General features: G+C 38.0%; 1 protein-coding gene across 3 annotated transcripts in view; it reads left to right on the top strand.

Moving 5' to 3' along the window:
• srgap2 (SLIT-ROBO Rho GTPase activating protein 2) overlaps nucleotides 1-14338 on the top strand; it is an 87302-nt gene that overhangs the window by 33785 nt on the left and 39179 nt on the right. For 2 of the 3 annotated variants that reach the window (XM_057361304.1, XM_057361302.1), the window contains exon 3: nucleotides 9767-9959. In XM_057361304.1, coding sequence (XP_057217287.1) covers nucleotides 9767-9959 — 193 coding nt within the window. Of the gene's footprint in view, nucleotides 1-8365; nucleotides 8491-9766; nucleotides 9960-14338 lie in introns of those variants that run through there. The other variant, XM_057361303.1, reaches the window with a different exon arrangement.

The raw sequence follows: 14338 nt of genomic DNA, 5'->3' as shown, positions 1-14338 counted from the left end.
ACTGGAGTAAAGGTTGACTTCTGTTTTCCTTACAGCCAAAGAATTTCCTCTCTACTCATACCCAGAGTATTGGCCCGATGCCTCAATAAACAAGAATAGACTAGGACATGGAATCCACTAGTTTTGGAAGTTTCTTTGGTTTCTCATATATTTCAAGTCGGTTTCATTCAGTCGTTCTTGCAGTTTTCAAATATCATATGACCTCCCGCTGTGCATTTTTTAGGCAGGCTGCTGGTCATATGATCTTGAAACGGGTTAATATTTTCTGACCTGAGCTGCACAGCTACAGTACAGAACAAGTCTTTATGAGAGAAATGTCATCCCGCGGAGTGGGTACATTCCCAGTTGGCTCATTCTTGACAAACTTACCAGGGAGGTAGAGCTGCCCTCCATTCCCCAGATGTTTTCATTGGACCAGCGTTGGAATGCCCTGAACGTCTGCCATGAAACTGTGAAGTGATCTCCACGGGTATTGTGTAAGCTAGCCGACTTAAATATCTTCTGTTTTTACCAGTTCCAGTACCATTGCAGACAGATCAATAGACGTATAAGCGACATTCTTTTATTTTTTACAGATTTAGATCCGTATCAGTTTACCTTGTCTGAATCAAGATACTCTAATTATTATTATTAGTGTATATTCCATTTTTTGTTTCCACCATTTAGTTTGTTACTTCATCCAATATGTCTGTTCTAATGTGTTTTCCTTTTTTAAAGGGATAATTCAACCAAACATGAAAATTCTTGCATTTTTTTACTCATCCTCTTGTCATTCCAAAACTGTACTTTTTTTCTGTAGAATACATAAAAGATATATTTTCAGAAATGTCTCGGTGGTTTTGTTCAAACAATGGAAGTCAATGAGGTCCATTGTTGTTTGGTTGCCAATGTTCTTCAAAATATCTTTTGTGTTCTGCAGAATAAAGAAAGTCATACAGGTTTTGAGTGACATGAGGGTGAGTAAATGATGAAAGATTTTCATTTTTGAAACATCTTAAGTTACATTTTTTGCCGCTTATTTTAAGAGCATAGCAAAGAGACACAGGGAGCAATAGGGGAAGAGAGAGGACAACAGGATCCAGACTCGATCTTGGGTTCGTGAGGCAATGTTACACAACATGTCTGGAGCATTGTCCACAAAGCCACATCTCTGACCTAAGATGTTTTTCAAGTGACACAATCCTGTCACATGTATGTGTGTGGGATCTTTACATTTTACATTGTATGCATAGGTGACAATTGTTTTTCCATGTTCCCGATAGTCTCTCTCTCCTGAAGGAATTTCAATGCTGTGTTTGCTCATTCATTCACACTGAAGCGGGTTATCCGTGGAACAGAAAATATGGGTCACCATCATTGGGCAATTATCTCCTGTAAATGTTTCAATGATTTATCAAGGGAATTCTCTTGAGTGATTCTGATGTTCAGCCACACTCCCCTCAGTCTTCACGTAGACTTTGGTTTCCACGGTAACAGGTTTGATTATGGAAATTGAGGGGAATTAAGGCTTTGATAATGTTCTGTCAGATTGAGTTTATTTTTTAGCCTTAGGTCACACATGCACACACACACACACACACGCTTCCTCTTCTTTTGTTCCTCCAAGATGTTTATTTTGTCCTGACAGCTGCTCTCTAATGGGAGTGTGTCTCTTTTCATCTATTCGTTCTGATGTTCATTGGTGTAGATGTTGGCATGTCAGCGTGGTTTCATTCATGTGCCTGGTTTTCCTCTTTGTCTTTCCTCCATCTCTCATCAACTTAACACACGCTTTCCGTTAGAGTCACCGTTACACATCCTTAAAGTGATTCTCATGGCGCAAACAATCTCTTCCTCATCAGGATAATGACAGTTGACGTGTAATGGTGCCATAATGCTCCAACCGTATCATTTATCACAAGCTTATAAGATTTAAGTAATTTTCCTCCTTCCCTTGATTTTTCCAATTCCTGCAGGGTTCCCATGATCATAGAAAACCTGGAAATCAAACTATTTTTTCCAGGTTATGAGAATTAATATAAGGCATGAACATTTTCGATAGATGTATTTAAAGGTGGAAAAGTGCAGTGAGGATACAAAATGTTGCTGAGACCATTTTGTCCTCCTTATTTTTCTCCTTCCACCTCTCCTGAAACCGTATCCCCCCTAAATTTCCTGTCCCCCCGTTCCCTCGATGAAGAATGCATCTTTCAATTGAGGATTAGGTTTGGCATGTCTGGAACTAATATAATCCATCCTGCTGAAATATATTATTAAATGATGGACAGACCAATTTGGGGACCCAGAAAATGTGACGGGAAAAAAACCTATACATTCTTTCATCCTCACTGTAGTTTGGGCTCACACTACAGCTCAGGTGGGTGATCTCACTCCAGCCAGCTGTTCTTCCCATTCTCCCTGGAGTTTTGGTTCAGATCCTCTTACGCATTGTAAAGTTGGCTCTATAACTCCTCCTCCTTCCGTCTTTCTATAACATGCTGCACAACATGACTTCCTGTTGGGTCCCTTCTGCTTCCTGTTTGCTCTGCTGAATGAAGGATTTTCCTTCAAGCTGCCTTTGGTGACGCAAACCGTATACGCCATCCATCCAGCCTCCTGGAAACAACTGCTCCCTTTCAGACCTTTTTTATTGTATCTCATAAGTGTTTAGAAGACAATAGCCTGACTCAAAGCTGCACAATGCTGTTTTTATCAAATGCACAAATGTATAAATCTTCCTTGCTGTCTTCTCACACCCAGCTGTGAGACAAAAATGCAGTATAGTTGTCCACAATGGCCCCAAACAGCATATGAACAGAACCAGGCTTGCTTTACAGAAAGTTTGTCCAAGCGTAAAGCTCAAAGCTTTATGCGTAGTGAATGTTATGAACTTCACCTTTGACGTATACATCCAATAAGATTGCAATCATTATTTTGTGTTTTGTGGAAGAAAGAAATTTATACAGATTTGTAATGACAAGAAGGTGAGTAAATGATGACAGAATTTTCATTTTTGGGTGAACTATCACTTTAAGTAAAAATATCTTTCCTCAGCATTTTTAGTAAGATTTTTTTGATGAAAAACCCATTGATATTGCTGACACACTTTTTTGCTGAGACAGGGCCAATACTGCCAGAACTTTACTGACAGAATGGAAACGTAAGATGTTTATTATCTTCCTTGATAGGAACTCCAGGGATGATATCTGCAAAAATATAGACTATAGTCAATTTAGGTGTTTTAATTCATAATTTATTAAAGGGGTCATATGACACGGCTAAAACTAATATTATCATTTGTTTTAGATGTAATGCAATGTGTATACACGATTTAAGGTTCGAAAACACTGTATTTTCCACATAGCGTGCATGTTTGTATCTCCTCTTTGCCCCTCCTCTCTGAAACACGCGCTATGATTGGCCAGCTAACCAGTGATTGGTCGAATACTGCAAGAGTATTACCATATTTGTAACATCAGGTTCCAAAGCAATTGTACTGACAGGTACGGCCACCTTACTTGCATATACATTTGGGCGTATACATTTTGGCATCAAATCATACCATGAACTGACGTAGATTTGTGGGGGTGTGGTTACACGAGGCGTTTCAGGCCGGTCTGGGTGAGCATTCGCTTTTAGATAGAGTGCATCTTTTGTTCCGACACTTTAATTTTTGCAATTTTACGTGTCTTAACATATGCATGGGCAACTTATAACACAACAAAGACACAAAAAAACATGTATTCGCGCCATATGACCCCTTTAAATACGTCAGTGTGTTTGCCACAGGGAATACCTCAGACATGCACTTAACCTTGTGAGGATGACTAATGTGACAACAGGCTGTGTTGTTTATGCATTGTTTTTGAATGCACATGAATTTAACCCTTCCTGTCCTCCCAGTAAGTGTTGTCCACAAACCCCTTTGAGATGTCTTTGTGGCACTAATCTCCCCCTCTTAGTCACCATGGCACCCCAGCGGTCCAGAATTGAGAACACGGAAGACCGTCTCTTAAGGACAGCAGTCTTGCTGTCTACCTCCTGGTGATTTCTAAGCTCTGGCAACCAGCCTGGAGTTTGGTGCCCTTGGCCAGGGCTTGTAATGAGATATGACAGATTTGGGGTGTGGTTTTTCGGGTAGCCGGCCGAGACGCTTTCAGGGAAATGAGCATAGTGACAGCTGGGATAAGAAGGGAAGGAGGGCAGATTTGGCCTGGAAGAGGCTGTACCATCAGATTACAGTCCAGTGAACTGGACTTAAAACCATAGTTTTTATAAACATGCGTTTTAAAAAGAATGGTTCAACTGAAAATTATAATGTTGACATTATTTATTCACCCTCAGGTTGAAGAAACTTCGATTGGCTTTCTTATTGTGCAGAACACAAATGGAGAAGTGTCTGAACTTTTCTCTATAATGAAAGCGTAGGGGGTTTAGTTTGTCATGCGAACCATTCAGGCCAACATTTTTAGGGATTTCTAAGAATCACTTAAAGGGGTAGTTCACCCCAAAATGAAAATTCTGTCATCATTTCCTCACCCTCTTGTCATTTCAAACCTGTATGACCCGCTTTCACTTGCATTGGTTTTGTGTCCATACAATACAAGGGAATGGATGCCGGCGCTGTTCGGCTACCAACTTTCTTCAAAATACCTTCTTTTGTGTTCTGCGGAAGTAAGAAAGTCATACAGGTTCAAAATGACAAGAGGGTGAGTAAATGATGACAGTGTTTTCATTTTTGGGTGAACTATCCCTTTACGTTTAAATGTGGTCAGTCATTAAATGATGTCAGATTTTGTGTGTGTACAACATTCATCTCCATATGATGATCTTTGGTTCCTTGTTCCTCTTTTGTCTAACGCCAGCTCGTCTGTCATTCTGTTTCACACTCAACCCCCCCTTCCGCCTCTAACTAAGAGGCACCAGAATCAATAATACATGCCTGTCTAATACCCAGACTGAGCAGAAATCTCAGCAGGATGCTGTTCATAGACCATAGTAGGTATTACCCAACGCTGTGTTTTGTTCTGGTCTATAATGAAACCCCAGTCACTTCTTTGTGGCACGCTGGCCGCATGAAAAGGCAACATCTGTGTCTGAAAGAGCGCCATACAGCTATGCAATTATGTCGTTATATAATGCATGTTCAGCAAATGAGACTGCAGTCTGATTACTTTGACATGGGTTAAGCTTTAATGTCGTCTTAATGTTTAGGACATGCTTGACTAATGCTTCTCAATCAGGCACAGGCTGTTTGAATCAAGGTCAATTGAACTTGTTCATAATTCAGTGGAACAACCAAGTGTTCTCTTAAGTGAATCGCTTCTAAGGAAGAGTGGCTTTTTTGGATGTTGTTACGAACTGCTAAAGTGAAACTGTTTTTTTTCACTTGTGTAATGTACCACCAAGCAACAGGCAACCTTCTAATGTAAGAGGATTTTGGATAAGAATGAATCATTTATTTTTCCTTTTGATGACTCGTCAGGATCTCATTGTGGTCTCATCATGTCTAGGCCTCTGTACCTAAAATCTTATGTCATTTCATGACATACTCCCATTTTCTGTTTACGAGCATTCTTACATTAACATGTATTATTAAATCTTGAAAATGTTGAAACGTTTATCAGTTGTGAATGTTCTGTTGGTTGTAAATATAAATAAATAAAAATTAAAATAGGAAGTGCTTCTTCGTCTTCTTTAGTCTTTACTAGGGCTGCAGCTATCGATTCTTTTACTAATCGAGTATTCTACTGATTTTTCCATCGATTAATCGGGTATTCGGATAATAAGTACTTTTTCTTTATTAAAAAGCAATACTAAATATACAAGAGAAAATAAGACAGGTCTCTTAAAATGAGTAAAACAACTAATTTGTTTCCTTTTTAGAACAATTAAAGTTTTTATTGCTGAAATTGCATACATTAACATCTGTGAAAACTAAACCCATTTAGTACATTCCATTGCCATATTCAATTCAAAATGCAATATAATACAAATATATAAATAAGAAACATGAATAAAAATAGAAAGAATAATTTCAAAGGTAAGCAACTAACTTCAGTTTATGCATGATACATTTAGTTTATATAAATTAGTTTTAGTTTCCTTTTTTTACTATTAAATAGTAATATATAGCCTATGACTTTTATTTTGGCAGGTTGTCGGAAGACGCTTATTTTTTACTATGTCTGTTTCTTCACTCGTTAAATAAACTCTCAGAGCAACTCTGGAGATGAAGTTCATGTGTTCATGTCCTCATAAAGCGCAGACGCAGACAAATTCATGAGCATCACGCGTGTAGCACGTTAAACTGTGCAGTTCATTCACTCAGACACGCAGAACAGACAGACGACATGTGTAAATAACAGGATTCCGCATCTAGTTTGATGGACTCAATGCAGCCGGAAAACAAGTTTCACTCGCAAAATAGACTAAAACTAAGTAAAATAGCAGTTCACCATTTCAATAAGCTATCACATATTTATCAGCATGAGAAATATGTGTGAACAGACTAAAATGCGTGTCTCACCCTGTAACATTTAGCGGGCTGTGCGTCAGTAATAACGGTCCGTGGGGAAACGCAGCGCTCCGTGTGTACTGTAGTTAAATGGATTAAACGAGGCTTCGAGGCTACAAAATTTGCCTCTATGATTTTTTGTATTCGTTTCAGCCCTAGTCTTTACATCTCGCAAAATGGTCTGTGTGTCGTTCACAGTCCTCAAAAAACTGTATTTATAATCTAGCCTTCTTTGTGAATGTTTTACCAGTTCTATGTGAATACTGTGGCTACTGTATTTCTTTATTTTCTTTGCACAACCCTAAGACCATGTAGTATTTCATTATGATTTTTAATTCAGGAGCTTGATACGGGATAGTTCGCCCAAGAATGAAAATTCTGTCATCATTTACTCACGTCTTGTCATTTCAAACCTGTATGACTTTCTTTCTTCTGCAAAACACAAAAGAAAATATTTTAAAGAAAGTTGATATCTAAACAACACTGCACTCCATTGACTTCCATTGTATGGACACAAAACCTATACGAGTGAATGGGTACTGCCATTGTTCGGTTATCAGCATTCTTTAAAATATCTTCTTTTGTGTTCTGCAGAAAAAGAAAGTCTTACGGGTTTGAAAGTTGAGATTTGTTTTCATTTGTAAGACATTAGGGTCTGTAACATAATGTCCATGTAAACACAGAAATATGAAAGGTTTTGGTAATAAAAGCACATCTGGTTGGCACAGGAATGATTTTTTTATTTTTAACCTTTGTTTATAGAACAGTCAAGAAGGACAGGGAAATTGAATGAGAGAGGTGGAGAGTAATCTGGTCGCGTCCCAGACTGGACTCAAACCCGGCCTAAATGTTACAGAGGACATACTATATTTCTAAAGCTCTTTATTAATTTATAATTCATAGAGTGAATCAAAATGGGTTCAGACACCCAGTGGAGCTCCTGTGGAAATGAACTGAAGAGAGTTTATAGCCTTTCAATGATTGTGTAGCTGTGTATTTCACTCTATGAGTAGACTCAGAATAGCTCAGAACTGGTACAGTATTTCCCAGACTTGGGAAGCGTTTGATGAGCCCCTGACAAATGCAGAACTCCTGACTTGAGTTTCACTTTGAGAGATCTCCACAGAAGAGTGGGCTTGACCACACTGGGTGGGGTACCATCATTTAAAATTCAGCAAAATTTAGAGATGAATCCCTTATATTTCAAAAGTTTATAAAGTCAAAGTTTGTATTGATTTGTATTGATTTGTACTGATTTATTCATCCCTCACATGATGTTGACGGTTTTAGTACCACGTCCTCAGAATTGAACTTGAATTCTGTGTCTTTTTATTGCATTTGGAAGTTTTAAAAGACATTCTCAGTTCCTGTTTTTCAACGATGACCAGATGCACAACCCTCACAAGCAGTTGATTTTTTTAGTCTCTACGTTTATCTCAATAAAAGGTCATAATGTCATTATGAAAACCCAGCGGGTTGACCGACCATGCTGCTTCATACCGTGTTTGCGTGTTTAGATGCACTTTGCCTTTTGCTAAAATTACAGGCTTCCCTTTGAGATCTGAGGCATTACAATGCACCACTGACTCACTTCCTATCCTCATAAATTATACGGAGGGAAGAAAATTACAGCGTCAGTGGTATTGACACATGTTTGACAAAGCATGCCTGAATGAGGGACCGACTGGTTATTTTTACCGACTTGGAATACAGCTCAACTGTAAAAGTTCATTCACACCAGCAGTCTGGAGGGAAGTTTGTGAGTTTGTTGTGTTAGGAGCTTGTAGAGACACAGGGGCCATGGAAATCCCACTTCTCTATGATGTCAGACTGAAAGTGTGCTCTCAGCGTAAAAGCACAATACAGCCGGGCAGTTGGGTATCATAGCCCCGAGACTGTCAGATCCTGAACCTCTCCTCTCTACTGCTGGCTGGGACTGTGTGAGCACATGGAAGCAAAAGTCATCAGGTTTCTATACAGCAGAAAATGCAAAGGTATTGTGGATTTTATACGTGGTTCGGGTGGTTTAGTGGTTTTCGTATACTTTTAAGTTTGTGGTTTGACAGTGAATTCGTGAGTTGACGTCAATTGAAATGCGATCCTGCAGGTGGAAACTGTGCAAAAAATCTGAAATGCTTTGAAAAGTTAAGCAATCATGTTAAATCATGCAAACAAACAGGGCTCTAGACTAACATTTGAGAGAGGTGGCACTGGTGCTACCAAGTTGTTCAGTTGGTGGCACCAGCCCTTAAGAAAAAAGAATCACTAAAACCTCATTCAAATGTGTCTAATACATTAATAAATCAATTAGAAATTAATACAAATCATTGTTTGTGATTGAATTATTTTTATTGTATATGTAAACTCTATTTCATCACTTTACCATATTTAAAGCATGTCTTTCTTAAAGCTACTTTCTTCCTTTATTTGTTGCGAACAACTCATAAGAGAACACAATTCCTTTAATATCAGTGAGTGTTTTTGGGCCGTCCTTTGTGGTTTGATGAACATTATAAACAGAGATCTTTATTGTGCTGCTGCCCCTTTAAGAGCTCGCGCACTTTACTGTAACACATGCGCTTTGTTTCCCAACTGTTTGTTCACGAAACGAACTACCTTTACAATGATTCTTGTTAATATGGGAATTATCTTGTTAATATGGGAAAACATATTTGAGTTGCAAGATTGTCGAACCTTCCGCTTCATCATAGCATTAAATGCGCCGCGCATTACGTCTATGGGGGCGGGGGCACTGATAGATAAGTGAATGGTTGAAGGAGGGAAGACGAAAATGAGTGACTGAATGCGCAGCATGCGCAATATAACATTTCTGCGCATTAAATTTAGAATAAGCCAAAAATATATATTGGTCAGTTTGTCAGTCGCACCGGTGCTGGATAGGGAGAAAGAGGAAGAGATGCTGTAGAAAACGGAAATGAGAAGTGATAGGCTTGTGTGTTTGATGGGCCTGATCTCCACTCAGTAACACATGATCAGCTATGTACTTTATGTCTGGAATCTCTCTTTCAACCAAATAATATTATTGTCATCTCTGCTTTAGTACAATGAAATTCTTATTTCATAGGTTTTCTGCCTGCATCAAAATCCTGTGAAGTGCTGTAGTGTGACATCGCAATAAAGTCATGCAAATGTTTGAACTTGCATGGTTTTTATCACATTTACAAACGTGAAAAGTAAAACAAATGTATGCATACTGCATTGTGAAGTACTATAAAAACCCGCTTTCTTTTCTTGTGCTCTGTTTGGCAGAGATTCGAGCTCAGCTGGTGGAGCAGCTCAAGTGTTTGGACCAGCAATGTGAGCTCCGGGTGCAGCTCTTGCAGGACCTGCAGGACTTCTTCCGCAAGAAGGCCGAAATCGAGATGGACTACTCGCGCAACCTCGAGAAGCTGGCTGAGAGGTTCCTGGCCAAGACACGCTACACAAAAGACCCTCAATACAAGTAAGAGAAGATTTATAAATGGCTGGTTTTTGCTGATGCCGTAAAGTATTTTGTGAACAAACTTCTATACTTCAAGAGTTCATTTTAAAAAATTCAATGTTTTTATTATGGATTCCAATTAATATCAAACGGCACTTGGGTTGTTTTGATTAAGTAATAACAACTAAAAAAACACAGCAAACTAACACGAAAAACAATAAAAACATGATGACATAGTAAAAAAACAATTTGTTTTTGCTAATAAACTCTTCATTAAATGGTAAAATAATGTAAGTAATTAAAATGTAAAATATTAATAGATTTAAATAGATTTAATTATACGTATATTTAGAAATTAAATGAAACAGTGCAGTTTAGTAATATGTGCTCTTAACTGCGCACAGTTTCAGATCAATATGTTTATCCAGGCTTTTTCCCTATCATGCACGATTACACAAGCTGTTTTTCAGTGGAGATTAAGAACGCTGAGTTAAACTCACCAAGGTCATGAGATATCCAATGTGATATCTCCCTTTGGGATTATTGAAAGTTTTCAAAATTAACTATTTTTTTTACAAAATGACTTGTTCTTCCATTAAAAAACAAGAACAGATTGCTGGAAACAGGACACCCTTAGTGACTCAAAAACATTGATAAATTGTATACTACCATATACAAGTGTTAAAATATTATAGCTTTTTGTAAAATGTATATAGTTTAGCAGGCAGGTGTAAACAAGGTCTCCTTGTTTCTCATTGTTTGCGATGAGCCAGTTCTCAGATCATGAGAATACAGAGTCTTTTCAGAAGACCCCGCTGTTATATAAGCGTCTTTGTCTCATGACTTTGATGAGATGGCAGTGGGGATTCTTTCTGATCATGGAATAATGTCAAGTATTTTCTTCGAAGTCTTTGGTTCTGCTCCAGTGACCCACATTTGATCCTGATATTGTAGCAGTTAAGAGTTATTATCTTGTATTATGGTGAAACAGCTGGAGTTTCTTTAAAAGACAAGAGAAAATGCTTAAATGGCTTCCATTATGAACTACAGTGCAGTTTTGTATTGTTTAAAGTCCTAGCTGGCTGTTTATATTTAATTAAAATGATTAGCTTGTAATGCTTTTAGATGTTCAGTCCAAACAAGACCTTCCTTTGAGTTGTGTCAAACTCCCTTTCCAGTGTATTGTTTTTATATGTGGGGCTTAATTTTGAAGAGTTTTCTCAGGATTTAATTTCAGGATTGCCTGGAATAGCACATGTATGCTGAAAACCTGACAATAAATACAGCCATACTGTAAATAAGAAGCGGTTTTAGAATTCAGGACTTCAGGATGATGTCTAACAGGAACATCTTTTACTTTGTGTGTTTAGTGCAAACAGCTTAACATTTATTACAGTTCCTCCTTAACTCCTAACGGACTGTTTTGTTATAATACATTGTTGACCCTTCTGTGTCGCTATGTAAATATGTTGGACAGGATTTTAACCGAAGTCTTGTTTTCCTGCGTACTTTGTCAGTTGGCACAAGTTTCTTTCTGACAGTTTTGCCCCAGGCATTGTTTTGACAGCGGGAGTATCCAGAGCTTGAACTTTTCCTTTCATTACTTCATGCTGCTTTCATTTGTCACCTTTACACCATCTCCCTTCAGATGCTTCTCTCACTTTTAAAATCTTTTTGCCTTGTTTTGGTAAATTCACTTGGCTCCACGGCTTTCATTGACAAGGTCTGAAGGTCTGCTTCATGTCTGGGAAAGTCAACATACGCAACATCAGCTGGCAGATGTGATCAATAATTAACAGACTGAATTTTTGAGAGGGACATGAGGTTTGTGTGACAGCTCTCGGAGACCACAGTGCAGATGAGACTCCGGTGCTCCTCACAGCCTGAGAGAGGAGCTGTGTTTCCCTGAGCTCTGTATGATATAGCAGAGCCCTGGGCGATATAACAATACAAACATAATATAAATCTAACAAGAATCTTTCAATAAAATCTCATACTTTACTGAAGAAAAACTAGAGAAAAATTCAGCAACATGCCGTTTTCAGTGTCCGATTACAATGCTTGGTGAAGGAACCATCGAGGAAAGTCACACGTGACCACAATGTTTGCCCTTTTTTGTCTTTCTCAGATTTTATCTTGCACTTGTTGTTTTTCATTGTTGGAGTGTGTTGGTTTGCTTTTGTATATTATGTCTTTTTGATTTTTTGCAGTTTCACTCCTCATTTTGGATATTTTTGAAGGCTATGTGAGTTTTTGACAAATTTCTGACTTTTATCTGTATATTGTTGCTGTCAGGTGGATACCAAAACTGCTACTTTTCAGAAAATGGTCTTTTTTAAATCATTAAATAATTAAACACTTTTTATTGGTTAAACATTTGCAAAACAAACAGTCAAACATGAAGGGTGACCAATAGTAATGATTTATCAAAAATTATATACATTTTTAAATTACAGTAAAACAATTTTTTACAGATAAAGATGCAATAACTAAATACGGTTTTCTTTTATTACTTTTTTCACCATTTGTTTTGTTTCAAAGTTAACTTCATTAGGACTGTCAAACAATGAATCGCGATTAATTGCATCCAAAATAAAGGTTTGTGTTTACGTATTACATGTCTGTGTACGTTGCATATTAATTTTGTATTTATAAACACATACACATACATTATTAATAAAATATAAAACTTAATAAACATTCATATATAATTTCAATAATTGTTAAATATAAATGAATACATGTAAATATTTGCTAAATATGTTTACATGTATGTGTATACATTTATAAAAACAAAATAAAAATGCACAGTACACAGACATATATTATGTAAACACAAACTTTTATTCTGGATTCGGTTTGACTTCACTAAGTATTGCTTTGCTCATTTTCAAGTTTTGAATATGAAATATCTTCCATATTCGAATCTCCATAATCCCCAGGAATCCTCTTTCAACATCTACAAGTGTAACAGGCGAAAGCAGCATCTGGAATGATAATGCTGTGTTGGTATGCGAGGTATTTTCCGGCCCTGCTCCTCCAGTGTAACGTGGCTGTCGGGTACGCCGTGTGTTCCACAGTCCTCTACGGTTGAAGGGCATCTGAGGAATGATCCTTAGGAGACCACCACATATTGATTATGTTCTTTCAGGAATCACTCAGCAGCCTTATGAACTACCAGTCAAGGGTCAAAAGAGTTTAATTCATAAATGTGTGGTATGACACTGCGTCATTTGCTCAGCCAGCCAGCCGGAGACCCGATGACAAGTGGACTCGTGACAGATATAAAGAACAGTGGTTCCACTAGTTCCACAGAAGAGCAATGATGTGTCACATGCTTACTGCTCTCTTCTGATGATCCAAGATTAGACTTCAAGTTCACAACGTTTCTCTTCCCCTTTGTGTGTAGGAACGGAAGAGGTTACAGACAACAAAGGTCTTTGTCATTCCAGAGTGCTGTCATTTGATGTCTTTTCACATTGTTTTCTTAAATGCACTTTCAATCCTTTTCCAATGAGCTTTATTTACAGTCTGTGTGCCGTAAATTTACCTATTGTGCTATATCCAGTATCACAAAAACAGCCTTTCCATTTGTGATGAGTTTGTCTAGAGGAAGTGTGTCTGTCTGATCCGGTTTGTATGTCTGTACTTGTGTGTGTGGTGGTAAGAGAAGGCAAACAGGACAAGTTTCATTTCCTTTATATTTTGACGTGGTTGAATGATGTTTTTCCAAAGTCGTGTCTGGACAGAAACCAGTGACTTGTAAAACACTTCTCACCAGAGTGAAAAATCCCCCTTAACACCTCTTTTCATGTACTTTAAAAGTACAAGAGAGAGAATCCGACATTCGCTGCCATTTATTCCTCTTTGGTGGGTTTTCTTTTTTCCGAAACCTCACACATTGCGTTGTGTATTTGTATCATACGTTCATTTTTTGTGCACACCAAATATCAAGAATTCCATTGTATTCTTCACCTCTCACAATTTTTCGCATGCCATCATGTCACATCTCTGATGGTTTCACCAAGGAATAGGGCCCTTTTTGGCTCTCCGAAGCGTTCCTTCAGTGAAAGAACGGCTCTGTTTGCAATGACTTTGCTGTTAATTGGTCAATTCCTCAGCTCATGCGATCTCAACTTTTTCACGGCCTTCTGCAAATGACCCGGAGCGCCCCAGTTTGAATGCCCATTTGGAAAGCCTTTCCATCAGCCAAGGGGCCATGCTAATCTCATCAACATCTCTTTGTCTGTTTTTTTCGGTTTCTCAAGAGGATATGTGTCTCTCCAAGGACTCTGTCTTATGCGTTTAAGCATGTGTTGTGCTTCTTTGCATATAAAAAAGTAAATTAGTATGTTTGGGAGATGTTTGAGGATGTTTCTCAGGGTTGTTTTACGTTCAAG

This window comes from Triplophysa rosa, linkage group LG20 (genome assembly GCF_024868665.1).
Source record: "Triplophysa rosa linkage group LG20, Trosa_1v2, whole genome shotgun sequence".
Taxonomy (NCBI): Eukaryota; Metazoa; Chordata; class Actinopteri; order Cypriniformes; family Nemacheilidae; genus Triplophysa; species Triplophysa rosa.
This window is presented reverse-complemented; position numbering and strand designations above follow the sequence as displayed.